The 26,938-nt window shown below is 49.8% G+C and overlaps 2 protein-coding genes across 8 annotated transcripts in view; one reads left to right on the top strand and one right to left on the bottom strand.

Moving 5' to 3' along the window:
- Window positions 1-470: 470 nt before the first annotated feature.
- PGAP2 (post-GPI attachment to proteins 2) lies at window positions 471-16,385 on the bottom strand. Of its 4 annotated transcripts, none has more exons than XM_081910018.1 (7): window positions 16,226-16,377; window positions 13,800-13,931; window positions 11,837-12,011; window positions 10,858-11,110; window positions 10,062-10,168; window positions 4,034-4,142; window positions 471-2,398 (listed from the first exon to the last, which is right to left on the bottom strand). In XM_081910018.1, the coding sequence occupies exons 3-7, from the start codon at window positions 11,999-12,001 to the stop codon at window positions 2,268-2,270; spliced, it is 765 nt and encodes a 254-aa protein (XP_081766144.1). In that variant the 5' UTR covers window positions 12,002-12,011; window positions 13,800-13,931; window positions 16,226-16,377; the 3' UTR covers window positions 471-2,267. The 4 variants fall into 4 exon arrangements, with proteins under 4 accessions (XP_081766144.1, XP_081766145.1, XP_081766143.1 ...); XM_081910019.1 differs by having other exon boundaries at window positions 13,800-14,024; window positions 16,226-16,345; XM_081910017.1 differs by lacking the exon at window positions 13,800-13,931 and having other exon boundaries at window positions 10,074-10,168; window positions 16,226-16,385.
- A 1,032-nt stretch (window positions 16,386-17,417) lies between these two features.
- NUP98 (nucleoporin 98 and 96 precursor) overlaps window positions 17,418-26,938 on the top strand; it is a 43,720-nt gene continuing 34,199 nt past the window's right edge. For 2 of the 4 annotated variants that reach the window (XM_081909520.1, XM_081909519.1), the window contains exons 1-6: window positions 17,418-17,697; window positions 21,643-21,704; window positions 22,459-22,561; window positions 23,707-23,814; window positions 25,254-25,433; window positions 26,478-26,614. In XM_081909520.1, the coding sequence (XP_081765646.1) occupies window positions 22,486-22,561; window positions 23,707-23,814; window positions 25,254-25,433; window positions 26,478-26,614 (501 nt within the window). In that variant the 5' untranslated portion in view covers window positions 17,418-17,697; window positions 21,643-21,704; window positions 22,459-22,485. The remainder of the gene's footprint in view (window positions 17,698-21,642; window positions 21,705-22,458; window positions 22,562-23,706; window positions 23,815-25,253; window positions 25,434-26,477; window positions 26,615-26,938) is intronic. The other 2 variants (XM_081909518.1, XM_081909517.1) reach the window with 2 other exon arrangements.

Raw genomic sequence — 26,938 nt, 5'->3', positions numbered from 1 at the left:
AATACATCAAACATTAAAAGCTTCCCTAAACAGGGCTGCCTTCACATGTCTTCTAAAAGCCAGATAGTTGTTTCTTTCCTTGACATCTGATGGGAGGGTGTTCCACAGGAAGGGAGCCACTACCGAGAAGGCCCTCTGCCTGGTCCCCTGTAACTTGGCTTCTCACAGTGAGGGAACTGCCAGAAGGCCCTCGGCGCTGGATCTCAGTGTCCGGGCAGAATGATGGGGGAGGAGACGCTCCTTCAGGTATACAGGACCAAGGCCGTTTAGGGCTTTAAAGGTCAGCACCAACACTTTGAATTGTGCTCGGAAACATACTGCTTGGCATGCAGAAGGTCCCAGTTTCATCCTAGGCACCTCCCCTTTTGAAGACCTTGGGAAGCAAGGCAGGTAAAGATTCCCCCCTTCCTCCTGTCAGCTAGGACAGATATCAGAGGGAGCAACTGGTCCACTGCAACTGCTGCTACAACTGGAAAAAAATACTCAGTGCTTTATTTCATCATGGGAGGGGGGAGCCAATGAAAATAGACACCTGGCAGTACATTTTCCCCCCCCACACACACACCTTGCCACAGAGACAGCAAAGAGGCCCGCACACCAGGGATGTGGGAGGACAAGCAGCACGAGAGAAAACCCGGCCTGATGCCAGAACGTCCCTGCCTTGGAACAGCAACCCTGGGCTAGTAGCTGCATCACAAGCCTCCTTTCCCGAGAGCTCCTTGGCCAGCCTGATTCCACCAGCTGACCCGAGACTTCCTACCTGGGGAACCAAGTTACCTGCATTCAGTCTTTACTGGTTGCTCTGAGCCCTCACTTCCTAGGAGCTCTTCCCTCAGCCATTCCCCTTCTTCCCTATCGATCCCAGGCCCCTGGCTGGTGGTCTCTCTCTGCTCCAGCCTGCCTCCCTGATTGACCCAGGCTGGACCTCTGGATCAGCCTCAAACTACCCTTTCCTTAGGATTCCTCCCTTGAGGCTTCTGGGACCTCACGGAGGTGGCCTGATCCTGCCACTTCTTCCTGATCTCTCTTGCTAGGAGTAAGGGCTGGTGGGCTCTGAACGGGGCAGAGAAGTGAGCCTCTCTGCATCTCTATGCTTGGAGAAGCATCTGTGTCCCTTTGCCTGCATCAAGAGCTGGTGCCCAGGACCCAAGGTGTGCAAGGGTTAAGTTGAGGACCTCTGCTTGGTCCTCTAAATGCTCCTGCACCCTCCCAGCTCAAGGTACCTATTTCTGCTTTACGTCTCCCAGCCCGATCTTTCCCAGCTGAGCCCAACTCTCAGGTGGTTCTTTCACCAATGTCCAATGCAGCTCCTTTCTTGTACCTTCAAAACATCACAGTCAAGAGCAAATGAATCCCACCAATGCTGTCCCCCAATTCCTGCCTGCCTGAGGTTTCTAGGAATTTGGGGGAAGGGTCTGTGAATTCTCAAGGACAGAGAAGCTCCAGCAGCAGACAGGCAGAGATGATTAGCTCCCGGGGGCTGCAAGGGGGTGCTGACGCCACGCAGAACTTGTTTCAATGTGCAGAATATACATAACTCGCTTTAGGGAACTTCAGTACAGAAGCTGGGGAAATGGGGAAGAGAGACCGTCTCACCACCAGCCCCATTTTATTTCTAAAGTCCAGGCGCTCCCAGGGTTTGGCACTTTGGCCCAGCTCAGTGACAGGCATCTACCGTAGAGCTGGACCTCACTGGGCAGCAGGAAAGCCCCAGGCGGGAGAAGGAACGAGACGGAAGGAGGCCAGGCTGCCATTTGCAGAGGCAAAGAGAGACATTCCCCTCTACCCCACTGGGAAAAAGGACCGGCTACAACCACTCGGCGTTCCTGCTAAGGGCCAGGTGGGAAAAGGAGTCACAACGACCTCCTTCAGGCAAGTCCCAGATCCGAGCAAGGAGTCTCTGCCTTCAAGAGCTGCTGGACTTGTCACCATCACAACACGCAGCCCCAGTGGGCTAGTCCAGGGCCAGTTCTGTCCCTGTCCTGGGTTGGCAGCAGAGCACATTCTGAGTTTTGTTTTTACTTTTACAAAGATGTCCCATTGATCAAAAGGCCTGTCAACCAGCCACACCTTCTGCTCTGTTGTCGGACACATGACAGCAGGGTCCCAACTCCTACGGGGCCCACTGGTTCTTTTCAGTCCAGTTGCAGGTGCCCCTTCTGAAATGTCCTGGGGCCTGCCGGAAGGATCTGACGCTGGCAAGCAGGCTGCTCCTCCTCCCCGCAAGAAATCCAGAGGCTTTCCCTCAGCTCAAAGGCAGGCTTTTGCTAGAAGCGTTTGTCTTCTGGCTGGGAACTGACCACCAGCTCCTTGTTGCCAAAGTCCCACCACGCAGTCATGTGGAAGGCCATGTTAGAAAAAACCACCAGGTACTCCAAGAAGGCAAAGATGGTGTAAACTAGGGAAGGAAAGAAAGAGGGGGAAACAAGGTCAGGAATCTCAGGTGTCTGAAACAGCGCCAAGCACAGCTTATATATTTTGAGTCCACAAGGGCTAGAAACATGGATTTTACCCTAGGATTCCTGGGATGCTCAGTTCCTCCCGAGGAACACTTCACAAGTTCTGCCAACACACCTGCCTCTTGTACACAGCTGCCTTTCAGTGTTCTCAAAGGCATCTGCCAATCACTCACTGGCGAGCATTTCCCATGTGGCTCAGATAATATGGTAAGTGATCGAGTTAGATTGAAATACTTTATTGTCACTTGTACAACTTGTATACAGTGAGATTACACGAGCACCCCCAACTCAGCTCTCTTAGTCTCAATTCTCCTCGTTTACTGACACACACCAAACCCAAAAGTCAGTTGCCCTGTTGTTATCTTTTCATTCAGCAGCCTAACAGCCCATGGATAGTTTACCCTGTTGGTGCAACTAATCATGCTTCTATATCTTCTGCCTGAGGGCAGGAGATCAAGAAAGTGCCGGCCAGGGTGTGAATCATCCCTGAGAATTTTCCTCACTCTCCTGAGGCAACGTTCTTCCGCAATGTCATCCAGCGGATTCACGGGACAGCCCATAATATCTTGTGCTGTATTCACCACCCTCTGTAGGCACTTCCTATCAGTTGATGTCAAACCAGCATACCACACCATGATGCACTATGAAAGGACACTTTCTATTGTGGACCGGTAGATCATCAAATGTTGATTGACATAAAAAGGAGATCATCAAAAGTTGATTGACATCGTTCTTTCACAATACTCTGAGGATATGGAGTCTCTGTTGGGCTTTCTTAACCACCTGGGTTGTATTTATTTTCCAAGTAAGGTCTTCACTGAGATAAACTCCTAGGAAGAGACTCTCCACACAGCCTTCCCCAATGTACAGTGGGGCTAGTTTTCCTCTCTTCCTCCAAAAGTCCAACACCAAGTTGTTCCCTAGGCACCATGTAGATATTTTTTGGACCTCTCCTCTATACCAGTTATTAAACCCATTATGGTGGTGTCATCTGCAAACTTAATAATTGCAGCAGACGGGTCAGATGATACACAATCGTATGTATACAATGAATACAGGATGGAGTTTTAAAAGGCCGTCTCAGCTCAGGGAAATGCAGGTAGTGAGAGGGAGGCTCCGAGCCATGTCTATAGCAAAAAAGAGTGATGCTCGACAGAGCCTCTGCCTCCCCACCATATCAAACCAGGCAAAGGAGACACAGAAACACACCCACGTACCTGGTCCACATGCCCACCAGGTGCTGCTGGGTTCAGACTCTCATCCCTGGCTAGAGGCCCTGCTGGCTGCTGGGAGTTAGAGTTCACCAATGTGTGGAGGGTGCCCAAGTTGGCTATCCCTGGCCTAGCGGTCAATGGGGCGCAGGAGCCACTAAGCGCACTGTGCCCATCTTTCCTCTGCTACAAACAGGAAGCATGGGGCAAGCACCAACACCAGAGCCACAGGAATCCTCTCCTACAAAGGAAAGTCACAAAGCAGGTGCGTAGGGTGCTCTGGCACCGCGGACCAAGCGCCAGCACTGAGCAGCCAAAGTTTCTAAGCATGAGCAAGAGGCTGAATCCCCAAAGGGGACTTACCTCCGGGCTCGCAGTACCAGTTGTGGCGGAAGTAGAAGTACACGGCTACTGAGAACGTGACCAGGTTGAAGAGGAACAGCCACCACTTCCACTTGTAGGACTTGCGCTCCTGCAAGAGAGGGAGAGAGGGGCAAGGTCACTCCCACCAGGATGAAGGCTGGCAGCCCCACCTCTGCACACGCATGCCAACTCAGCATCAGTGGATGCAGGACTTGAGGCCCTGCTCCTCAAGGCTTAGCATTTGGCCTGTTTGCGGCAAGAGGAACACGAGACGACCTGTGTAGGGAGGTCACCTGTGGCCACCTCACCTCAGAAAGGATACTGTTGAGCTGGAAAAGGTGACCCAAGTAATCAAGTGATTTTGGAGCGCCTCCCCTGTGAGGCCAAGTGACAATGTTCGGAGCTTTTTAGCTGAGAAAATCAACGAGTAAGAGGAGATACGAGAGTGGGGTTTATGTTTGTGCATAGTGTGAAGATTTTTTTTCTCCCTCTGTCTCATAACCCTAGACCTCCGGGATGTCTGATGAAGCTCAGATTTGGGAGATCCAAGATAAGCGAGAGGAAGGGACTGCTTCACACAGCACAGTTAAAATATGGAATTTGCTGCTACAAGATGTAGTCATGGCCAGCAACTTGAGTGGAGGCTTAGACAAATTCACGAAGGATAAGGCTAGATAAAACTGGCTGCTGGGCATGATGGCTGTGTGATCCCTCCGCTATCAGAGGCAGGATGCTTCTGAATACCAGTTGCTGGAAACAGCAGGAGGGGAGAGGGCTCTCGCAACAGAGGAGAGGAGAGGGCTCTGTGCAACTCGCAACAGATCCACACTCTGAAGCCCAGGGTTCCTACAGAAGGGCCACAGTTTGCCTATCACAGCTTCCTCCCATCATTCCTGATGGTGGCCCTGCTAGCTAGGGATGGTGGGAGTTGCAGTCCAAAAACAGTCCTGGGGACCAAAGTTTGGGAAACGCTGCCTTAAGGGATAAAGAGCAAAAGCGCAGGGATGCTCATTGCCAAGGGTGTCTCCACGGCTGACAGGCTCAACACAGCGCCCCAACACAGAGCAGCCCTGAGTTGCTGCCGCTAATATACGGGAAGTACAAATCCTCACTCGGCTTGGCTTCCTGACTCAGCTTATTTGAGGGAAATGGGATGCAACAGCAGCAGAAGCATTAAGGAGGGTGGGAAGGAGGGAGAACTTAAGTGCTGGTTGCGGCATGATGCCTGGGCCCACACCCACACACCAGGGAGGAAGAGGGCCTTGCTTCTGCCACGAGAAAAGTCTGACAGAGGGGCTGGGCCATAGAGATGAATGGGGGGGTGGGAAAAGGTCCCCCACTTCTGGTTATTGCCCATCCATGCAGGCAAGGGGAACCCCCACCACTGTCTCACCCCGGGGCGTAGAAGCTCCAAACCACAAATGTTTAGATTGCAGCTTTCGTTTCCATTTGCTTTCGTCAAAGAGAAGCACAAAGATTTCAGGGGGAAAGTGGGAGGTTTAGAAAGAACAGGGGGGGGACAAGTTTTGAGATAGGGGCAAGGGGGAGGGGAGAAGTATATAGAAAGGAGAATAATATTGTTAAGCTGTATTGTGTTTAAGATATTTGGAAAAAATTATTGGGGGGGAAGTGGAAGGGGATAAGAAAGAGCAACGGGATGGGAGGAGCTACGGCAAAGCATCTGGTCAAAGCGGAGAACAGGGCGGCAATTCTAGAAAACTGGGTTCAACATGAATTTGGGCAATGGCAGTAACCTCTCCGGTGCTTTCTAGTGATATACGGAAAGCCATTTCAGTCTTCTAGTCCTCATTGTTACAGCTCCCACATTTCTGTGTCTGAGTGGCTCTCCTGCTCCTCGTTTCTCCCTTTGCCTCTTTTGCTCCTTTAGGATAGAACCAGTGTGGTGTAGAGGTTGGAGGGTCAGCCTAGGACCTGAGAGACCAGGGTTCAAATTCCCACTTGGCCATGAAGCTCCCTGGGTGTCCCGTCACTCTCCCTCTCAAGTCTCACCTACCTCACAGGGTTGTTGTGGAGATGAAACGAGTGGGGAGAACCATGTACGCCCCTTGCGCTCCCTGGAGACAGGGACAGGTGGGACAGAAATGCAAGCAATAAATATAACAAGTTGCAGAGCAGCGCAGGGGCTGAACCGTGTTAACGTGTCCCCTACTAGCACGTTGTTGGGGCCCAAGACCTGCTCCGTGGCAGCGTGAGAAGCCCAGCCCTTCTGCGCTAGAGCGGAAGTGCCAAGGCAGACAGGAGGGAGGGAAGCCAGAAGCAGGAACCGCAAGCAGAAATCTCTTATGTAAAAATTCACACAGGAAATGGCAGGTGGCAATTCATTGTGTTTGCGCAGGCGGTGTCAAAATTCCTCTTTAGCCTCCCTTAGTCAGTGGCTCCCAAGAACACAAACACACGTCCGTCCCCTTGCTTGTCCTCAGCATGCAGCCCCTCCTCTCTCTTGGCCCTGTGCCTATTGCCCCCTCCACACACAGAGACACATACTCATTACCCTGCTCCTTGCCATTCCTTGCTTCAGTTCCCCGTGTCTTCAGCTCTCCAACCCTCCCTCCCCAACAGCTTGCAATTCTTGCCCTGCTGTCCTGTGCAAGAGCTTCTACAATGCAGGCCCAAGTGGGCCCATCTAGTCCAACAAAACATCCCAGCGGGGAGCCTCGAAAGACGGCCTGGGTGTGACAGCAACTCTCCGCCCTTGCCCTTCCCAGCAACTGGTATTCAGAGGCATACTGCCTCTAGCGGAGCAGAGAGCACAGCCACCCTCAGGATTAGCAGTTCCTGACAGCCTTCTCTTCCTTCATGAGTGTATCTCGTGCCTTTCTAAAGCCAGCCACGTTGCTGGCCATCAGTACTTTTCACAGGAGCCAACGCCATAGTTTTTTATTTTATGAAGAAGTGCTTTCCTTTGTCTGCTCTTTAATATCCCACCAATCAGCTTCATCTGATCAAACCTGGGTTCTAGTACTTGGAGGAAATAAAGTGCACAACTTGACAAGGTGGTTAGATAGGTCTCAACCAGAGCCAGGGCTTTTTCGGCCGTGGCCCCGAACTGGTGGAATGCTCTGTCACAAGAGACTAGGGCCCTGCGGGACTTGACATCTTTCTGCAGGGCCTGCGAGACAGGGCTGTTCCACCAGGCCTTTGGTTTGGACTCAGTCTGACCCTTATGTTTTCCCTCCCCTTACGGTTTTGATCCATGGGCTACTTTTAAAATGAGGCTGCATTTTAAATTGCATTTTAACCTGCATCCCCCCCCCCCATTATGATTTTACTGTAATTTTACTGGTGTTAGCCGCCCTGAGCCTGGCTCTGGCCGGGGTGGGCAGGGTACAAATAAAATTTATTATTTCTTCTGTACCGTTGCATCTTACTCTTAGAGAAGTGCCAAATGCTACAAGCGTTTATGGTAGGGGAACTGACCCGTCTCCTCTCCCAACTCTACAACACCCTTTTTGAGGTTAGATGACCAGAACTGTACATAGTATTCCAAACCCAGTTGCACTGTAGAATTGTGTAAGAGCACTACGATACTGGCAGCTTTGTCTTCAATTCCTTTTCTAATGATGCCGAGCATGGAATTTGTCTTTTCACACCTGCCGCGCACCGGTTCAACATCTTCACTGACCTACCCGCTACAGCCCCAAGGTCTCCTTCCTGGTGAGCCGCTTCCAGCTCAGAGCTGCCAGAGTATATAGTCTCTCCTATCCAAACTGACCTTTTACCTCCCTCGCAGAAGCTTTAGTGCTTGCCAGTGTTAGTACACACAAGCAAGTGCAAACAGTCTTCTCCATACTATTGCTGTCCCTTGAGATCAGAGGTCAGGGCTTCCACTGAGCCCCCTCACCTCTCCCTTTGCGACATAAGTGCAACATAAAATGCCAAGGAATTATTGAGAAGACAAAGTTCCAAATGATGATCAGTAAAATACTGAGCAAACCTCGACAGCCCTCTGGTGGCAGAACCTTATACCAAACTCCACCAGTTGCTGCTCTCCCCATTGCCCATAATTCAGATTAAGGGTTTGGGGGTGGTGGTCTGGATGATACCCTGAGTCCCTTCCAGTTCTTGGGGTCTGGTAACCAGGGAGGAATAGAATCAAATAAGAGTTTGCTGAAGTAGTCAGATGAGTTTCTTTGGACGACAACGACCTTAGTTGGTCACTTCAGTGTCCTCACCAGCATACCCAAAGAATGAGCTAGCTTGCAAGAGTCCTGCCTAATGCGCAGCCTTTCCTCCAACCCACACATAGCTGATAGCCAGAGAGAACTGTATGTGAGCTGAGCTGGAAAACAGGCTGGAAGCTGGAGACACAGAGACCTGCTTGCTCCGTGCTGGATCCAAAGCTGTGACCGATGGAGAAGCAAGACCTGTTGGGGTGTTGATGCTGTGAGCCCTGCCGCGTTATGCTCAGGTTGTATATACATATAAACAAAACCAAATACTGTGGTACCTTGGTTGTCAAACTTAATCTGTTTGACTCCCAAGGCGGTTTGAAAACCAAGGCGCTGCTTCCGACTGGCTGCAGGAACTTTCTGCACTCAAGTGGAAGCCACGTCAGACGTTCGGCTTCCCAAAAACGTTTGCAAACCGGAACACTCGCTTTTGGGTTTGCAGCGTTCGGGAGCCAAAACGTACCAAGGCGTTCGACAACCAAGGTACGACTATATCCTAAAGACACCACAGCGCTGACCTTAATTCCAAGGAAACTGAACCCTGGGTAAGCGTCCAGAACCCCTGGAGTCTCTCACCATTCAGAGATTGGGGTGCTGCGTAACAATATACATCTCAGGAGACTGAAAGGTTACAGCAGGGGTCGGCAAACGTTTTCAGCAGGGGGCCGGTCTGCTGTCCCTCAGACCTTGTGGGGGGCCAGACTATATTTTTTTGCGGGAAATGAATGAATTCCTATGCCCCACAAATAACACAGAGATGCATTTTAAATAAAAGAGCACATTCTACAGTGATCCATGCAACGGTCACCTCCAGGCTTGACTACTGTAATTCGCTCTACGCGGGGCTGCCCTTGAAGCTCTTCCAGAAACTCCAGCGGGTGCAGAATGCTGCAGCGAGGCTCCTCACGGGGTCTCTGCCATGGGAGAATATTCGCCCAGTGCTTTTCCAGCTGCATTGGCTCCCGGTGGAGTACAGGGTCAGATTTAAGGTGCTGGTTTTGACCTTTAAACCCCTTCACGGCCTAGGACCCTCGTACCTACAGGACCGCCTCTCCCGGTCTGCCCCACGGAGAGCCTCAAGGTCCATAAATAGCAACACCCTAGTGGTCCCGGGCCCTAAGGAAGTTAGATTAGCCTCAACCAGAGCCAGGGCCTTTTCAACACTGGCTCTGGCCTGGTGGAACGCTCTGCCTCATGAGACCAGGGGCCTGTAGGATCTGATTTCTTTCCGCAGGACCTGTAAGACAGAGTTGTTCCACCTCGCCTTTGGCTTGGAGCCAATTTGATTCCCTCCCCCCCCTTTCTTTTTTCTTTTTCCTTTCTCCTCGTGTGATGAGGCTGCATTTTAATATTTTAATGTTTCAATATTTTAACCTTGTTTTTAAGTTGTATTCATTCAACTTGTTTTTATTATTGCTTGTTAGCTGCCCTGAGCCCAGCCTTGGCTGAGGAGGGCGGGGTATAAATAAAAAAATATTATTATTATTACTCCTGTAAAAACACGTTGATTCCCAGACCGTCCGCGGGCCGGAGTTAGAAGGTGATTGGGCTGGATCCAGCCCCCAGGCCTTAGGTTGCCTACCTATGGGTTACAGCCATCCAACAACCCTTTTGATGAGATCAGAGTGTTTATGTCTTAATTGTTTTAATTGTACCAAGCTGTATGTAACCTGCCCAGGCACCACATGGTGGGTGGGCTACTCTAAATCAACACATTTGGAAGCACAACTATGGAAATGTGATGTGCGCTATCAAGACCCAGGCAAGGCTGCCAAGTTCAGCCCTCAGCTCCAAACCCTCCTCACATCCACCAATGAAATAAAGAGAGGGGACTGTACCTCGGGACTTACTGCGTGCTTCTTAGTCATTCGCCACAAAACGCAAGTCAGGAACATGTGGCTGAGGGCCGAAGCTATGAAGAGGATGAAGGCGTTCTCATGGATCACTGTAGCAAAGAAAGGACATGCAATGCTAACAGTGAGCAAGAAGCAGAAGCGGCCGCCACCACAAAAGTTCAACTAGCCATGGGGGACATGCAAACTCCTAGGAACAACATTAAAAGTAACAGCTAATTGTGCATCTGAACCTCGCGCCTAGTGAGAAAGCGTTCTTCTACCTAAGCCATATGGAAGCCAGAGGGAGCTGCAGCTGTTTTCTGCTGCTCCAGTGAGGAGGAGGACCCGAACCGATGGATTCAAATGCCAAGAAAGGAGAGTCTGACTAATTCTTAGGAAGAACTTTCTGACGGTAAGAGCTACACAACAGTGGAACAGACTCCCTTGGAAGGTGGTGGAGTCTCCCTTCACTGTATATTTTAAAGCAGAGGTTGGATGGCCATCTGTCAGCGATTCAATAGCTGAGATTTCTGCATTGCAGGGGGGTCGACTAGATAACGATTCTATGATGCTTTGAGAGAGTCTGGAACAGAAATCTGGGGCAGGAGGCAGAGCAGGCTAGGAGAGAGAGGACCAGAGTAGACACGGTGGCTCCAGCCAAGCAGCCCCCTCCCAACCAGCTCGTAAGGGCAGTGCTGTTGTGCCCCAGTGACAACCCCCAAACTCTCAGGCCCACAAACCACAAGGCATCCACCTGCCAGTAAGCCAGGCTGGCACTGCACCAGGCGCTGATACTTACGGTAGTTCTCAGAGGAGGAGACGTAGGTCAGCAGCAGGAGGGCCGTGTTCTCCAGCAGGTTGAGGCCGAAGGCTGCATTGCACAGGCGGAGGTACCGCGGGTGTGTGCAGTGGCAGCCGCGGTAGTGGCTCCAGTAGACAAAGGCCACGAGGAAGCGGGGCCCAGAGTGCAGCCCGATGCAGAAACGCCACATGTAGCGCTCGGGGGTCTCCCCACCAATGGCAGAGCTGATGGAGGGGAGATAGTTGGGGACCTGCAGGGGAAAACTAAAGTCAGTGGTATTGTAAATCTGACAGTTCTCCTTCCTGTGACCTGCCACCGTGGAGAAGCACCGTTTCCCCTTGCAGGAAGGCACCCCCTGCTCACAAGCCTCCTCTTCTCACGATGCTGGACTTTGGGGCCTATTTGCTGTTGGTCTTGCGGCGTCACTCTCCTACCTACAGGCGCTTCAGCCTCTGACTCCCACAGCAATGTTCCTCTTGCCATAGCTGGCAAGGGGAACGGGAGCACCCCAAACCCTTCACTCACAAAGGCTGAATATAGGTTTTCGGTCCCTGCTGGCTGAATTCTGTTAGCTCTGATCAGACAGCCTCTGAAGATCCCTTTGTCTTAGGCACTCTTATTGTACTCTCCCATGCAAACCTGCCTGGGTAGGTCCTAATCTCCGTCCTGCCACCCTCACAGGCACACATGGTGTTGATGTGTGGGAGGGTTTTTTCAGTGGCTGCCCCCAGGCAACTTTGGATCTCCCTACCTAGAGAAGCTAGACTGGCTCCTTCTTGCTGCCCTTCCACTGGGAGGTGAAGAGTGTTTTATTGCAACAGGACTTTGACACTAACTCTAACTGCTCTTCTTAAGCAAATGACCCAGAACCCTTGAAACCGAATCCCCGTAAAAGACGTGACTGTACTATAATGGTGATAAATTTCAACATAGGGCAATCTTTAAATGCACACACAAACACTTAAGGAGGACTTACATCGCAGTGGGTGGCAGTGGTTTCATCAAAGTGAAAGAACAGGGACCAGATGACGCAGAAGAGGAAGCCAAAGAGTGGGCAGCACACGGTCCCGACTGCCAGGGTGGTAAAACGGAGGCGGAAGAGGGTCCCGTCCCGATCCAAAGGGAGCGGCAGCTGGAACATGCTGCCAAACCTATTCGCATGGAAAGACAAGCATTTGTGCTGTGCTTCTCTCAGAAGCAGCAGAGAGTATTCCCTATCAGTCTCCACGGCTGTGGATAAAGATCTGAAAAGCAGCCGGGATGTGTATTTGGTTACTCGGGAATACAAAGAGGAGGCTCACAGGCATCAGGGCTTCTTTCCATCGCAAAATTGACAAAGCGCCAGGTTCTGGATGGCAGCTACCTGAGATTTATCAAATCAATTCCAGTACAAAATCACTCATCTTCTAAACGAAAATATGTTACCTTGTCCCTGAGTTCAGCTTCCGTACCTCCAGGTTGGCATGAAAGCTGCGGCTGGTGCAAAACTAGAATACTGCCACCAGGTCACAATGCTGCTGGAAGAACTGCAAAAGGACAGTTGACTTGCATGCATTTAACTTGCATTATATCAGCTTTAAGCAACTGGTGTCAAGCCAGCTGTGACTGCACAAATTAAATGCATACAGGGTGGAGAGCTTAAAAGCTATTTTTTCCCGAGTGCAGAAGGAGCCTTTAAGCTGTCTGCCTTGCTTGTTAGGAGGCTCTTCCAAGATCTCAGACTGTCCTGCCACCTGGAACTGACCTCCAGGACTTACTGCTGTGCCATGTAAGATGCCCCCTGAGGAGCAAGGCTGGGTAGTGCAAGGCCAGAAGGCTGCCTGGCACGACTCCCAGGGCAAAGCAGATTGAGAATGTGGAGGACTCTGCCCTCTTCCACCAGGAGAACCCTGTGATCCCCGAATGAAGAACGGCATGGGAATTTAATAAAATAAATAAATAGCTTTAAAGCTCTCCGCCTTGCGTGGGGTGCAAGGCCTGTCCAACCTAGCTTCTGAAAGGTAGGGGTGGGCAGGTGGAGGTGGCTTCCATTCTTCCCCATAGAGAAGAGTCCAGAGTTGTTCAACGATATACAGGCCTCCTGACTCTCCCACCTGTTAACGGAGAAATCTGAGGGCTCCCTTGGACAAAAAAACAAGGACACCAGCCAGGAATACCAGACCAAAACAGCAGCCAGTAGGCTTGATCTTTATTGAAGACTGTCGCAACAGGACTCCCACCTGCCACAAGGTGGAACAAGACGGAAGCCCAGAACAAAAGAGCCCCCAAACTTTTATTAGCTGCTAATCCCCATGTTACACCCCCCCAAACTACATCACTCATATATCACTAATACATCATGATTGGGGAGGTCTTGTGTCAGTAATCTGAGCATCCTGGACCCTGCCCTATGGTTCCCCTTGCCCTCCACCAAACACCCATCAAGTGTAACGAAAGAGATATTTACATTTCCCTGTTTCCCAGCCAAGTTCATCACACCGTTTTGTCTTGATCTGGGTTTGTTATTTCTGGAATGGCTACCTGTCTGGCACTCAGGTATCAGGATGCCAGGGATTATCACTCAGGCAGAGGGGCTGCTGAGTAGCTGAGCTCACATATCTATATGAATTTCTGAAGTTTTCCCAGTGAGTCAGTACATAGACACATTGGTCAGTGAACTGTTACATTTGGTATCGGGCAGCAAAGGCCCTTTTGAACAGATAGGAAGAAACTGTGATGAAGTGTTTTGTGGGGAGAAATCACAAAAGTCACAAAAGTGATTGTGCTGGTTTTGGTAGTGGGATGCATGTGCAGGATATCTGCTGGAGGGGCAACCCCCCCCAACCTGAACATAAATTCCTGCAACACTCCCCCTGCACCGTCACCTACTCTGCGAAGTGGATACTGACAATTGTGACCAACACCTTTGCATCCCCCGTGCGGGAGAAAGCCAGCCTCACCTGCTGGGGAAATGGGCACAGCAACTCCTGTTCTTCAGGACTTCTGCTTGAACCACAAAGGCCTAGCCTTCCATCTCAAGACGAGAACTGAGCCTGCACAGTCCCTCCTCCACGTAGGCCCCGTCTGATTTACTGTTCACACAAGAAAAGGCACGGGGAGGAAGTGAGCCAATGTTTTCGTAACCGGGCAGGTCAGATCTGGCAGCTGAGCTGGTGAATGCTGACCTAGGAAGAAGAATTCTACTCAGCCTGTCACACAGAAACCCAGCCACACCCGTAGCAGAGCTCACCTGAGAGCAATGTCACCCTTTCTGGCTCACAAAGAGCATCTGCTTAAGGCAGGCCTTTTCCTGCTCCAGCTGGACTCAGTTAGTGAAGCCATTGCAGTGACTGCAACAGGAGCTTAATATAAAAAACTGTGGCACTCAAGGTCAACGGGTGTTAGCTGCAGCCGAGAGGTGATGGCAGCAGCTACCACAGTGCCAAAATTTACGGCACAACTTCCGTGCGGGTGGGGCCCACTGGGAGCAGGCAGGGTTACGCCAGCTGCTATAAGCAACACACCCATTCCACTCAATTAAAAGGTGTGCTGGAGAGTTTCAAGAATGCTGGAAACCAGACTTGAGGTACTGCCCAATGTGACAAAATCCAGCCCAAGTACTTCACACCCGCGTGCCCACCCATCTACCCAAGCCTGCCTGAAGCAGAGGACAAATCAGTAATAACCAAGGCAACAAAAATAACTTTATGACCACTGCTCCATAGCTATTGTTGTTATACAATTCCATTCACCATATAGATGGGTTTATGAAGCATTTCTACAAAACAGTGGGTATATCCGGAATCACTGCTCACTACCTCTGTTTGCGGACCACTTTGGCAGCGTTGGACGTTATAAAACAAAGCTTTACGGCTTGTTTTCACCAGATAAGAATCTGACCCATTGCTTCTTTCAGAGACTTGGATAGTCTACAAAGACTTTCAGAGACTGTCTGTGGGGCAGTTATAAAAGCAGAGGGCAACGCACATGATGCACAGCTCTCTTCTCCAACAGGAGATGAGGGCTCGTGCTCAAATCCCACATTTCCCAGAAGGGGCAAGGCTAGAGGAGCAAATCCTCCACAGATCTGGAGCAGAGTCCCTAAGGCAGTTGGGATGGCGCACTGCACGCCTCCTTCGGGCAACTCCTGTAGCCCAGCTGGTGCCCAACACCTTGCTGTTTTCCTTTGTGGGGGTCTTGTCATCTGGGCAGCCCAGGACCCCCAGGCACGTGGCCCAGGCTTGCTCCTCGGGGAGGTCTGGAGAAAGTGGTGTTTCATGTCTCCCAGTGCATCTGTTCATGGGGACAGGAGACTGGGCCAGGTGCCTGGGCAATACAGTCATACCTCTTGTTACGTTTGCTTCAGGTTGCGTGTTTTCAGGTTGCGTCCCGTGGTGACCCAGAAGTACCGGAAAGGGTTGCTTCTGGGTTTCACCACTCACACATGCGCAGATGCGCACAACGTCACATGCATGCGCAGAAGGGTTGAATCATGACCCGCACATTGCGTTCTGCTCATGTTGTGAACGGGGCTCTGGAATGGATCCCGTTCGCAACCGGTGGTACGGTATATGGTTTTCAGCATCATGATATACCACCAGCTACACATTGCAATAGGGACGCGGGTGGCGCTGATGTCTAAGCCTCTGAGCCTCTTGGGCTTGCCGATCAGAAGGTCGGTGGTTCAAATCCCTGTGACGGGGTGAGCTCCCGTTGCTCGGTCCCAACTCCTACCAACCTAGCAGTTCAAAAGCACGTCAAGTGCAAGTAGATAAATAGGTATCACTCCGGCGGGAAGGTAAACGGCGTTTCCGTGCGCTGCTCTGGTTCGCCAGAAGCGGCTTAGTCCTGCTGGCCACATGACCCAGAAGCTGTACGCCGGCTCCCTCGGCCAATAAAGCGAGATGAGCGCCACAACCCCAGAGTTGGTCACGACTGGACCTAATGGTCAGGGGTCCCTTTATCTTTACACATTGCAATAGGTCACGGTGCCTGAAATAAGGATGGAGCTACATGGAGGCATTGGCTGACTGAGGGTTCCCCCCCCCCACTGTGTTTTTTTGCATAGCACACATCGTGATTTCTAATACAGTATATTGCCAGGTCAGAAATGATGAAATGGTAGGGACTGGTCTGAGTCAACCTATGGCTCTATCGCCCGGGTCCTAGTGGAGCCCTTGGGCCTGATCCAGCAGCTGCTCTCCTCGTGCCCTCCTGCTCCCGGGTGGAGGTTTGCCGCCTCCCGGCACATGCCTCCCGAGGCGGCTGGCGGGAGGGCCGGCCCCGAACCCCCCGCTGCGGGAAGCCGGCCTTCGGGGATAGAAAGCGGGCCGCTGCCCCGGCGGGACCCCTCCGACCCTGCCCCGCTTCTCCCTCTCGCCTTTACCTCCGAGGGGAGCTTCGGGATGGAGCGCTCCGGAGCGGCGCCTTCTGCTGCCTCGGAAGGAACCGGGAGACCTTCCCTCCTCCGCCCGGACCCGCTTCTGAGGGGAGAAGGGAGGAGAGGAGGGCCAAGGCGAAGCCGCGGCGCCTGCCTGCCTGCCTCTCGCCCGCCCTCTGCCCGCCCAGGCAGGCCCCAGTGGGAGGCCGCGCGGCCTCCGACAGACCCGCCCCGGCGTCGGCCGCGTGCCAGGCGCTTCTCTCCCTCCAAGCGGAGGGCGGCGGCTCCTCCGCGCACTTCAGATGCACTCTGCACATGCTCGGGGGGCTTAGACAAGGGGGGGGAGTCGTCTCCTCTTCCTGAGGAGGTGAAGGTGTCTCCTTCGAACTGGGGACTCCCCTCACCCCGCGGCTGGGCTTGTACAAGGGGGAGGTTTTCTCCTCAGCGTGGGGGCTTTTCGTAGCCCCCTCACCGGGCCTGGCGAAGCGCCCTTTTTCTCTCCCCCCCCGCGAACTACGACTCCCGTCAGCCCGTCGCGAGGGCCGCGCTGGCAGGGGCCGATGGGAGTTGTAGTCTGAGGGGGGAGTAAGGCGACCGGGTTCAGCGCGGCTTTTTGTTGGCGGCGCCCTTCAGCGGCCCAGGCCCGGGTTCGGCTTCGTTTCTGGGACAATGGCAGGAGCCCACTGCGCTCGCTTACTCGGCAGTAGCCCCCATTGGTTTCAATGGGGCCGACTCCCGGGTAAGGTTCGTGCCGCCCGGCGCTTTCGGTTTGTCTCCCTCTCGAGGGGTTGCTATGGAAACCCGAGGGCGATCCTGATTGGCTCCTCCCCGTTTCAAAACCGCCACCGCACTTCCTCGTGGCCCGGATGTTCGTTGCCGCCACCCAGCAACAAGCCCCAGCCGGCCTCCCAGCCAATCGGCTGCTTTTCTGCCTCTTGCGGCTGACGTCAGAGAATGCGAACGGCGCGAAGGGTGGGGGGGGAGAGAGAGATACAGGCGGCCAGGACCGGACTGCGCCGGCTCGTGGCGCAGCTACGCTTTCGGAGCCACCGCTCGACCAATAGGAGCCCAGCGCGGCGTTGACGGCCCAGGCGCACGACCGTGCGACGCAACGACGCCTTCCGAGGAAGGATCAGCGAGCCAATAAGAGGCGCCGATCGCGCCAGGCGTCAGCGTGCGTGCGTGCGACGGACGTGCGTGTGTGACGCACTTATTTCCCCGCTCAACTTCCCTCGGCGCTTCTCGACCTCTCGCGTGAGGCGACAGCAGCCAAGGCGGGTGTCTGTGAAGCTGCCGCCGCGGCCTCCTCCGTTGGTGGCGTGTACGGCCGAGGCGCCCACCCGAGCGAGCGGAGAGGCCCGAGCCGCCTTCCCGCGCTGAGGCTCCGGGGCGGAGGAGCGCGCGGCCCGCCCTCGTCTCCAGGCCCAGGCCAGGCTCGGGTGGAGCCCCGCCGGGGCCCCGGAGGATTCTGGGAAAGGGTGAGTGGCGCCTGGGAGGTGGGAGGGGCCGGGGGCGAGCGGGGTCTTTGTGCAGCGCCGAGCGCACGAGAGTGACGTAGAAGAAGCCCCTTCTGTGGTCGCGGGGCTTGTGGGTCGCTTGCAGGGATCCGCTAGTGTGTTGGTATTGTTAGCATTGTATTTATATTCCGCCTTTCTCCTTGTCGGGCTCAAGGAGTGGCTTACAGCTAGAACAGAAACAGTTAAAAAACGAGGGGAGAGGAAAACCCCCAATAATTGAAAAAGGATTCATCATCAATGTTAGTATGCCATATAGGAGAAGGAAAATTCTAATCCTAAAGCTCTGCTGCTTTATGGAATATCTGTAAGAAAAAGCGAAGGAGTCAATCCTACACAAATCCAGAATGCCGCCTTGTACAGCTCCTTCTGGCAGCTCCTGCAGGCAAGCTGGTGCCAGATATGTTGCTCTGCTTTCCTTTGTTGGGGGCCTTGTCTTCTGGGCAGTCCAGAACCTCCAGACACACTGCCCAGCCTTGCGCCCCAGGGAGGTGACGGTGCTGCTAATGCAGTGGTTAACAATAATAATAATATTTATACCCCGCCCATCTGGCTGGGTTTCCCCAGCCACTCTGGGTGGCGTCCAGCCGAATATTAAAAACAATACAGCATCAGACATTAAAAACTTCCCTAAACAGGGACGAATTCACCCCTGGAGGTGCACTGCATTATTTCTTGAGACTGACTGACGTCAGCAACAACAAACTGTAAAAATAAACAGATGGTCTCAGCACCAGCCCTTTCCTTAAAAGCAGTCAGTTCCCTAGCACTTGTTGGCACAAGAAAGTTGTCACCTGCCAACAGAAGGACAACAAGGAGGAGCCCATCTGGTTTCTCCAGGGAAGGGGTTTCAAAATCTGGGGACAGCCCCTGAGAGCCTTCGGTGTGGCATACAGTAGGTAAAGACTGTAAAACAAGTCTGCTGGGCTAGGCCAAAGGGGCCTGTCTAGTCCAACATCCTGTTATTGCAGTGGCCAAACACATGGCCCAAAGGGAAAGAAGCCCACAAGCACAAGAGTGCTTCTCCTTGCTTCATTTCCCAGCAACTGGTATTCAGAAGCATGGCTGGTAATAGCATTACGTAACAATTATTGCCTCCAACGTTAGAGGCAGAGCTTAGCTATCATGGTTAGTAACCATTGGTTGCGTGACATCTTCCATGAACTTGGATAATCCTCTTTTAAAACCATCCAAGTTGCTGGCTGTGGGAGCAAGTGTCATAGTTTAACTATGCAGTGTATGAGGAAGCATGGGTGTAAACTTTGGGATGAGTGAGTACAATGTCTCTGTGTGTTTATATTTGTGTTTTCCGCCTATTTGGGGCAGGCCTCTCACTCAGTAGCAGAGAGTCCCAGGTTGACTCTCCAGAATCTCTGATTTCTAGGCTGTTTAGGTAGCTGAGCTGGGAAATCCTAAGAGGTTTTAAAGAACTTCTACCAGCCAGAAAACAACAACTGCTGGGATAATGTGCAAATGAGAGTGGAGGATGGTACTTAAGCATATGAATAGGAACCCCAAAGCAGGACCTGAGTTCATATCTGTGTCATGGCAGTGCTGCATCTCCGCGCTCAGAAGCAGTTGCTGGCAATCCCTACTGTTGCTCTCCGGTTCTGCTTTGGAGTTCCCATTTGTCTAGGTGGGCCTTTGCCCTGTTCCACGAGGGCAAGAACTATCCATTTCTTATTTTCTTCTTGCAGTGGAAACAAGGTTCTGCCATGTGTGTACCTATTTGAAGTATAAAAAGATAAGCACCAGGATTAGTTAGAGAACTGTTAAGAGGCAATTGGGGAACCGTACAATAGCGTTTTTACCCCAAAGGGAGGTCGTTTTTAACTTATATTATTTAATGGCTCTACAATGTTATTGGTGGATGAAAAAGTTGATAATCATAAGTGTTTGTCATGCTGCCTTGAATGTTTCACCTGAGTGTTTTCATAAATTAAACACCATCTTGGATACATATGCATATTTTTAAATGGCAACTATTGTTGCATATCTTTGCATTTTATTGAATCGGTGAAACTTTTTAAAATGGAAACATTGGTAGCAGAGCTAAAATTCACACAGCTATTTTTAGACACTGAAGCTCAGGTTCGAATCCTCACTCTGCCAACTCAACTTACAGAGTTGTTGCAAGGCAAACATGATGTGGAAGAGAAATGCACACTGCCCTTAGCTGCTTTTTGGAAAGGTGGGATAGAACCAAATTAATTAAAAAATATGTGCCTACTTCAGTGCATAATATATTGCTTTGATATGTTTATGAAATTTGAAGTATAAAGAACAGCAGTGACAAAGTTGTCCAGTGTTAGGATATTGTAAGCTGTTGAAATATATGGTACTGGAGTAATATTTTTGTCTTTGCCAGTTGGGCAGCTAGAAAATAAATGAAAGCTGAAAATAAAAAACTATCATGTTGTTAATACTGCACATCAAGCTGGAGGGATAGGGCTCTTGCTATGCAGAAAAATTATTTGGATTAGACCAGGCATAGGCAAACTCCGGCCCTCCAGATGTTTGGGACCACAATTCCCATCATCCCTAGCTAACAGGACCAGTGGTCAGGGATGATTAGGCTGAAGGCACATATTCAAGACAGTAAGTCTAACAATTTGTATGTGAGTGATGGTACTATGGGGTGGTTGCACATTTAGATGGAGGTTACTATAGATCAGCGGTTCTCAACCTGTGGGTCCCCAGATGTTGTTGGACTACAACTCTCATCATCCCTGAGCTCTGGCCTTGCTAGCTAGAGGTGATGGGAGTTGTAGTTCAACAACATCTGGGGACCCACAGGTTGAGAAAGGCTGCTTTAGATGGTTTGAAGATCACATGCTTGGTTCTTGGAAGTTCCTTGAAACCACCAGGATAACATGCAGCTGTATAGTTTAAATTCTCTCTGTGTGACCATCTCAACCCAGGGCTACTACTGGAGAATGTAAAGAATTGATTCTGCCATGTGAATAAGCTTTTTGGCTTTTGAGAAACTGACAGTGACATACAGGCAGTGTTTGAGTTTTTAAAAACCTCCATTTTTTGTGGCCAGTATCCGTATGCTCTACCTGTTAAGAAACCTTAGACACAATGGAGCCATCAGTCTTAGAAACTGAGATATGAAAGCTAGGAGCTAAATGGCACCTTAAACCTAGGTTGTGGATGCAACAATGAAATGTCTAAGCGCGCTTTTTTATAGCAAGAATACAAAGCTGAAAATGAATGAACTGCAGCTAAAATATTATGTTCATTTCCCCTGCTTACCCCCCAAATATTCTTAAGAGGGTCTCTTCTCCAGTCTTCAGAGAGTAGCTGGAAGTGGGGAGGCAGAAAAAGGTCCTCCTTTCCTTCCGCTCTGTAGTTTTGCTCTGAAATCTTAGGGTGCAGTACTGTGGCCAGAGCTCGGAAACTGCTTGTGCTGATGAAATTCCGTGTCGCAAAATGTGCCTAGAACAATGGGAGTTTTGAACACTGTTAGCCATGCCTTGTTGTTGTTGTTTAGTCGTTTAGTCGTGTCCGACTCTTCGTGACCCCATGGACCAGAGAACGCCAGGCACCTCTGTCCTCCACTGCCTCCCGCAGTTTGGTCAAACTCATGCTGGTAGCCTTGAAAAGGCATGCCTACCAAAGTTAAAAACTGGTGATTTTTAGCAGAGCTTTGCTTGCAGTGATGTTTGAGGGAGCCATGTTTGTATGATTTTATTTTATTTATTTATTCAGTTTGTATACCTCCCTTCTTCATAGATCTCAGGGCGGTTCACAACATAAAAATATAAGATAAAAACAGAAAACACATAATAAAAACAAGAACAAAACAAACCTGTAACCCTCCCACAACTCCCAACACTCATGTTAAACTCAAGCCCTTAGTTTCATGTTTAATCAAGCACTAACTTGGGTCTGTCTTCATCATAGGGTAATGGGAATCCTGAGCGAATGAACATTGTCCATGTGAAGTAGCCTGGAATAAGATAAAGGTGAGAGTTTGAATAAGGAGTGGAATGATTGGGAAATGCTTAGGACTACATACAAGATGTAAGAAGGAAAATGTTCAGCTGCTTCTTTAATTTACGATATCTTTAGGCTGGCTTTCTATTCGAGGAAAAATATAGCCAACAAATATAGTTAAATAAAATGTGTAGAATCTCTGCTAATTGCTCATGGGATCTAAAGTGCCTACAGCAGATGATCTGGGCAGAACATATACAGACTTCCCAGAAGTTAATGTTCCACAACTGAACAGCTACAGAAAAGACCTTATTCCTAATGGATGTTAGCTCCCTAAAGCATGCTAGGAAGATAATGGAGATCTATTTTTCTATAGGCAGTGGACTTTTGTTTGTTGGTGTAGAAATGTTTGTGTAGAAATGCTCGATGAGATGAGAGCCATACATGCAAACCTGATGTCTCAGGTAGTACAGCCAGACATGAATATCATCACTTCAGTACAGTCAGTGCCTCTGGATGGGATACACCTTTGCAGGAGATCCTGGAGGTGGCCTTTGCTACCATGTCCTTTTAAAGAGCTTTCCAGGAGCATCAGGCTGGCCAAAGCAGGATAGAAATTTTCATGTTGAAAATGGCAATGTGCAGTAATTAATGGTAATGAGATGGATAGCCATATATTTCCCCCCCACCCACCCATTTCTAATATCTGTATTTATCTGGCATTCCTCAATAAGGCCAAATGTTGATTTCACCTAAGTTTTTCTTTTTCTTTTCTTCATTTAGGTCTTGAGAACCTGAAACAACTTCAAAATGTTTAACAAATCATTTGGAACGCCTTTCGGAGGCAACACAGGTGGCTTTGGGACGACTTCAACTTTTGGGCAGAGTAAGTGACGTGGGCGATAATGGTGGAGAAGCCTATGAATAGGGCCACAGGGTGCTGCCATGTTTCCACATCAGTCTATTTGCCCATCCTGGCTCAGGTATTGCACATTACCTGCTCTGTGATCTCGTTTAATTGGACACGGCCGGAATAGACTTCAGACCACCTGGTTGCAAAGCAATTTTGTTCACTTCTAAGCTGGTGAGGGAACCTGTTCAGCTGTTGTTGAACTCTCATCAGTCCCAGCCAGAATGAGCAATAGATGACCAGAGATTCATAGAATTGTAGAGTTGGAAGGCACCCCGAGATCATCTAGTCCAACCCCACTAGCAGGGGGAATTGCAGCTCAAGAGATGGCCATCCAACCCCTACTTAAAAACATCTAAGGAAGGAGAGTCCACCACCTTCCAGGGGAAGACCTGGAAAGGTTGTTTTCTGTTGCTCCAGAGAAGCGGACACGGAGCAATGGATCCAAACTACAAGAAAGAAGATTTCACCTAAACATTAGGAAGAACTTCCTGACAGTAAGAGCTGTTTGACAGTGGAATTTGCTGCCAAGGAGTGTGGTGGAGTCTCCTTCTTTGGAGGTCTTTAAGCAGAGGCTTGACAACCATATGTCAGGAGTGCTCTGATGGTGTTTCCTGCTTGGCAGGGGGTTGGACTCGATGGCCCTTGTGGTCTCTTCCAACTCTATGATTCTATGATTCTATTCTATGATTCTATGACCGTTCCAGTGTTGAAAAGTTCTTCTGGTGTTCCCGATGGGAGTTGTAGTATAGCAACATCAGGAGGGCCCCAGGGTAGCTACCCCTGTCCTAGGCTGCCAGTTTGGGTTTTTAATGTTTTCATTAAGAGGCTAATTCAGCTTTAAGTGTAACCCCCTTTGACCGGCTTGAAAAGCCAATATTTTGCCTATCAGATATTTGGCTGAGTTGCCACATGCTCTCATATAGAAGACTCTTGCATTCCTAATAGAGATGTCTTACAGAACCATGTTCTATTCAGGAATTGCTAGGTTTGTATTTGAAATTACTTCACTTCTTGTAAGTCAACTTCAGCTGTACAACCAGCTCATTGCTATGTGGTTTCAGCCCCTTCTGTATTCAGACAATATATACTCTCATCTCCCAACTCTAACCGTTTTGCAGATGCTGGCTTTGGCACTACAAGTGGAGGAGCTTTTGGGACATCTGCTTTTGGAACAAATAATAATGCCGGAGGACTGTTCGGGACTGCGCAGACCAAGCCAGGTACAGGTATTTACCACTGCTTCTTATTCCTTAACTTGAACCCCTTCACTGTTTGCCTCTTTACTTTGCTCAGTTTAAGCTGCTGGCTGTTACCTAAGGCCCAAGCTTCTTAGGGTCCAAGTACCCATAGGAGCAATTCTATCTTTTCTAACAAATGATGCCTCTTAAAGTAGCTTGCATCAATAAAAAGAGAGACACAGACTGTCATCAAGTTTACAAACTTGAAAAAGACGAATGAAGGGGAAACAGATGGAAAAGGCAGAGAACGGATGTTGTTCTGGCCTCGAGGAACTAAGCATTTATATCCATTTTGGGCTAGATGAGCCTCCCTTGGTGAGATTCTTGCTTGGAAGATAATTGGTGACCTTTTTTTCTGAGTAGGTGGGCCAGAGTACCCCTTTCTCCTTGTTTTTGCAGTCCCAGGGCAAGTGGCAACTGGAGCAGAGGGGACAGCAAAATCCCTGAAGCTGCTTCGCTTCCTCTGACTGATAAATGGGGCCAGATTAGTCACACCCATCCTGTGATCCTCTTCCATTATCAGTCTGCCGAAAATCTGCCGAAGTTCTTGGCCAGTTTCCTCCTTTATCAGAGGGACACTGTTCCACAACAAAGAAGGAATCATTTTAAGTGCTAGTGCTCCGTTTGTGGAGTGCCCTCGCTGAAGAGGGCCACCTGGCACCTATGGTCCAGTTTTTTGTTTACAAACAAACAAAATCTGTTTACCTAGGCACTTTATCTTCACAATTTCATAAACTGGTTTTATTTGCTTTTTTCTGTTTTGTTGAAATACGCACACAGACCTTCATCCCATTAGGTTTTATGCATATATCACCAGTCAAGCTGGCCAAAATGTATATAAAAAAGATTCAAAACTCCAGGGAAAGAACAATGGCTAAATGAACTAATTGAATCTGCTGAGTTTGCAAGTATGACATGCAAAATAAGAAATGTAGATGATAAACAGATGAGGAGTGAGTGGGAGCATCTGGGGGAATATTTACAAAATTTGATCTTAAATACAAATTCCAGGTAGTGGATACCTTCTGACCAGCAGCTGATAATATAAAGGGTATGGGTAGGCCGAAAACAAGGTGAAGGTATTGTTGTATATGTGGCTAATTAAGATGTACAAGAACTGTCATGGAATGCTGGGTGGGAATTAGAAAAGAATTATTGTACAAGGACGTGATATGATTGTATAACCGAAAACAGACATACTAAGGTTACCAGAATTTTTATCAATGAATCCAGGGACACTTTTCAACTTCAATGGATTTTGTATGGGAACTGGGGACTGTCCCTGGGAAATGGGGGACATCTGGTAACCTTAATGTATACATATAATATATATATATATGGATTTGTGTGTATCTTTGTGTGGGTTTCATCATCAAATATTCCCACCCCTTCTTGTGCCTGTTTTGATTGGATATTTCTGGTTCCAGGGGGGTTGTTTGGTTCCAGCACCTTCAGCCAGCCAGCCACTTCTTCCACCAGCACTGGCTTCGGATTTGGAACATCAACCGGCACTTCCAGTGGGTTGTTTGGGACAGCAAGCACTGGCGGAGGCCTCTTTTCATCCCAGAACAATGCCTTTGCACAGAGTAAACCTGTGGGGTTTGGCAGTGAGTACAATCTATTGCTATTTCCTGACCATTTTGAAGAATTCTTCACGCAGCACAACCACGTGATTCTAAGTTCTTTAAATCACATTTATTGCTGTATTTATAATTGTTGTAACCCTCCCTGGTTCCTCAGGGTGAAGGGCAGGTGGTAATAATAATAATAATAATAATAATAATAATAATACAGTCATACCTCAGACGTTGAACGGAACCCAATCCGGAAGTCCGTTTGACTTCCAAAACATTCAGAAACCAAAGTGCGGCTTCTGATTGGCTGCAGGAAGCTGCAGTACCTGAGTACCAAGGCGTTTGGGATCCAAGGTACAAATGTAATAACAACAGCTTGGGTAGTGCTTGCCTTGGGACAGTTCAGTTTCTTGCTCACCAGGGGCAGGGGACAAGTCGTGCTTAGCAAACCTGTTCTGATACTGCCATAAGGAAGCCAAAAACGTTGCCTTAGTCCTTGTTGGGGTGGGTGCAGGGGCGTAGGAAGGGGGTCGACCGCCCCAGGTGCCCTCACTGAGTGGGGGTGTGACATTTGGCACTCTGCCCACCCGCAACTCCCAAGCCTACCCTGAGACATTGGGGTACAGGGGTAGCTGTGCCACTTTGCCAGTGGCATTTCCCCCCTTCCTCCTTTGTTTTGACAGCTTGGGGGAGGCTTGGGAGTCGCCGGTGGGCAGAGCGCTGAATTTCCGCCGTGGGCAGCTCGCTCCCCGCCCTTGAGTGGCTTGCTCCGCCCCCTCTTGTATTTCATATGAAATTGAACTGCCACAATGTCCAAGCTGTTTCCAGTCAGCCATTATTATTATTATTATTATTATTATTATTATTACCACCATTACCCCGCCCATCTGGCTGGGTTTCCCTAGCCACTCTGGGCGGCTTCCAACAAAATATTAAAATACAGTAATCCGTCAAACATTAAAAGCTGCCTTGCCTTAAACACTTGCCTTGCATAGTGTGAAAAGTAAGGCCATTGTTTGTTTTGGGCACTGTCTCCTCTCGTATTTGGGCATTGACTTTGCTTTTCCTTTTCTACAGACTTTGGGACAAGTACTAGCAGCGGGGGTTTATTTGGAACCACTAACACAACCGCCAATCCATTTGGGGGGACATCCGGTTCCCTCTTTGGATCGACCAGCTTCACCGTTCCAACTGGCACCACCATTAAATTCAATGTAAGTCCCAGTTGCTTCCTCTCTTAAATTAGTTCCATCCATTACCTAGCCTTTTCCAGTATGATGCCGGCCAGATGTTTGTTTTGGACTGCAACTACTAGCACACCTGACATTTTGCCCTGTTTGCCAGGGCTGATGGGAGTTGCAGTCCAGAAGAGGCTGCTTTCTGTTCACTACGCTTTGGACTCCCTATTCCAATGAAAGATGCATCTGGTGTATTTAATGTGCATTTTATTTATCTATTTATTTGGAATAGTTATAAACTACTGAATATGACAAAATAACATTTGCAATAGCTGCCAGTGGGAACCGTGGTGGCAAGCC

This window comes from Podarcis melisellensis (genome assembly GCF_964234715.1).
Source record: "Podarcis melisellensis genome assembly, chromosome: 4".
Lineage (NCBI taxonomy): Eukaryota > Metazoa > Chordata > Lepidosauria > Squamata > Lacertidae > Podarcis > Podarcis melisellensis.
The sequence above is the reverse complement of the archived record's forward strand: the minus strand, read 5'-3'. Positions and strand labels throughout refer to the sequence as shown.

What these genes read in the sequence shown, in the direction of transcription:
- PGAP2 (XM_081910016.1), bottom strand. Translation starts at nt 12,001, where the DNA reads ATGTTCCAGCTGCCGCTCCCTTTGGATCGGGACGGGACCCTCTTCCGC. An exon ending in CCACTGCCACCCACTGCGAT is followed by an intron (nt 11,111 to 11,836) that starts GTAAGTCCTCCT and finishes TTTCCCCTGCAG; the next exon opens with GTCCCCAACTATCTCCCCTC. An exon ending in CTGGTACTGCGAGCCCGGAG is followed by an intron (nt 2,399 to 4,033) that starts GTAAGTCCCCTT and finishes TTCCTTCCCTAG; the next exon opens with TTTACACCATCTTTGCCTTC.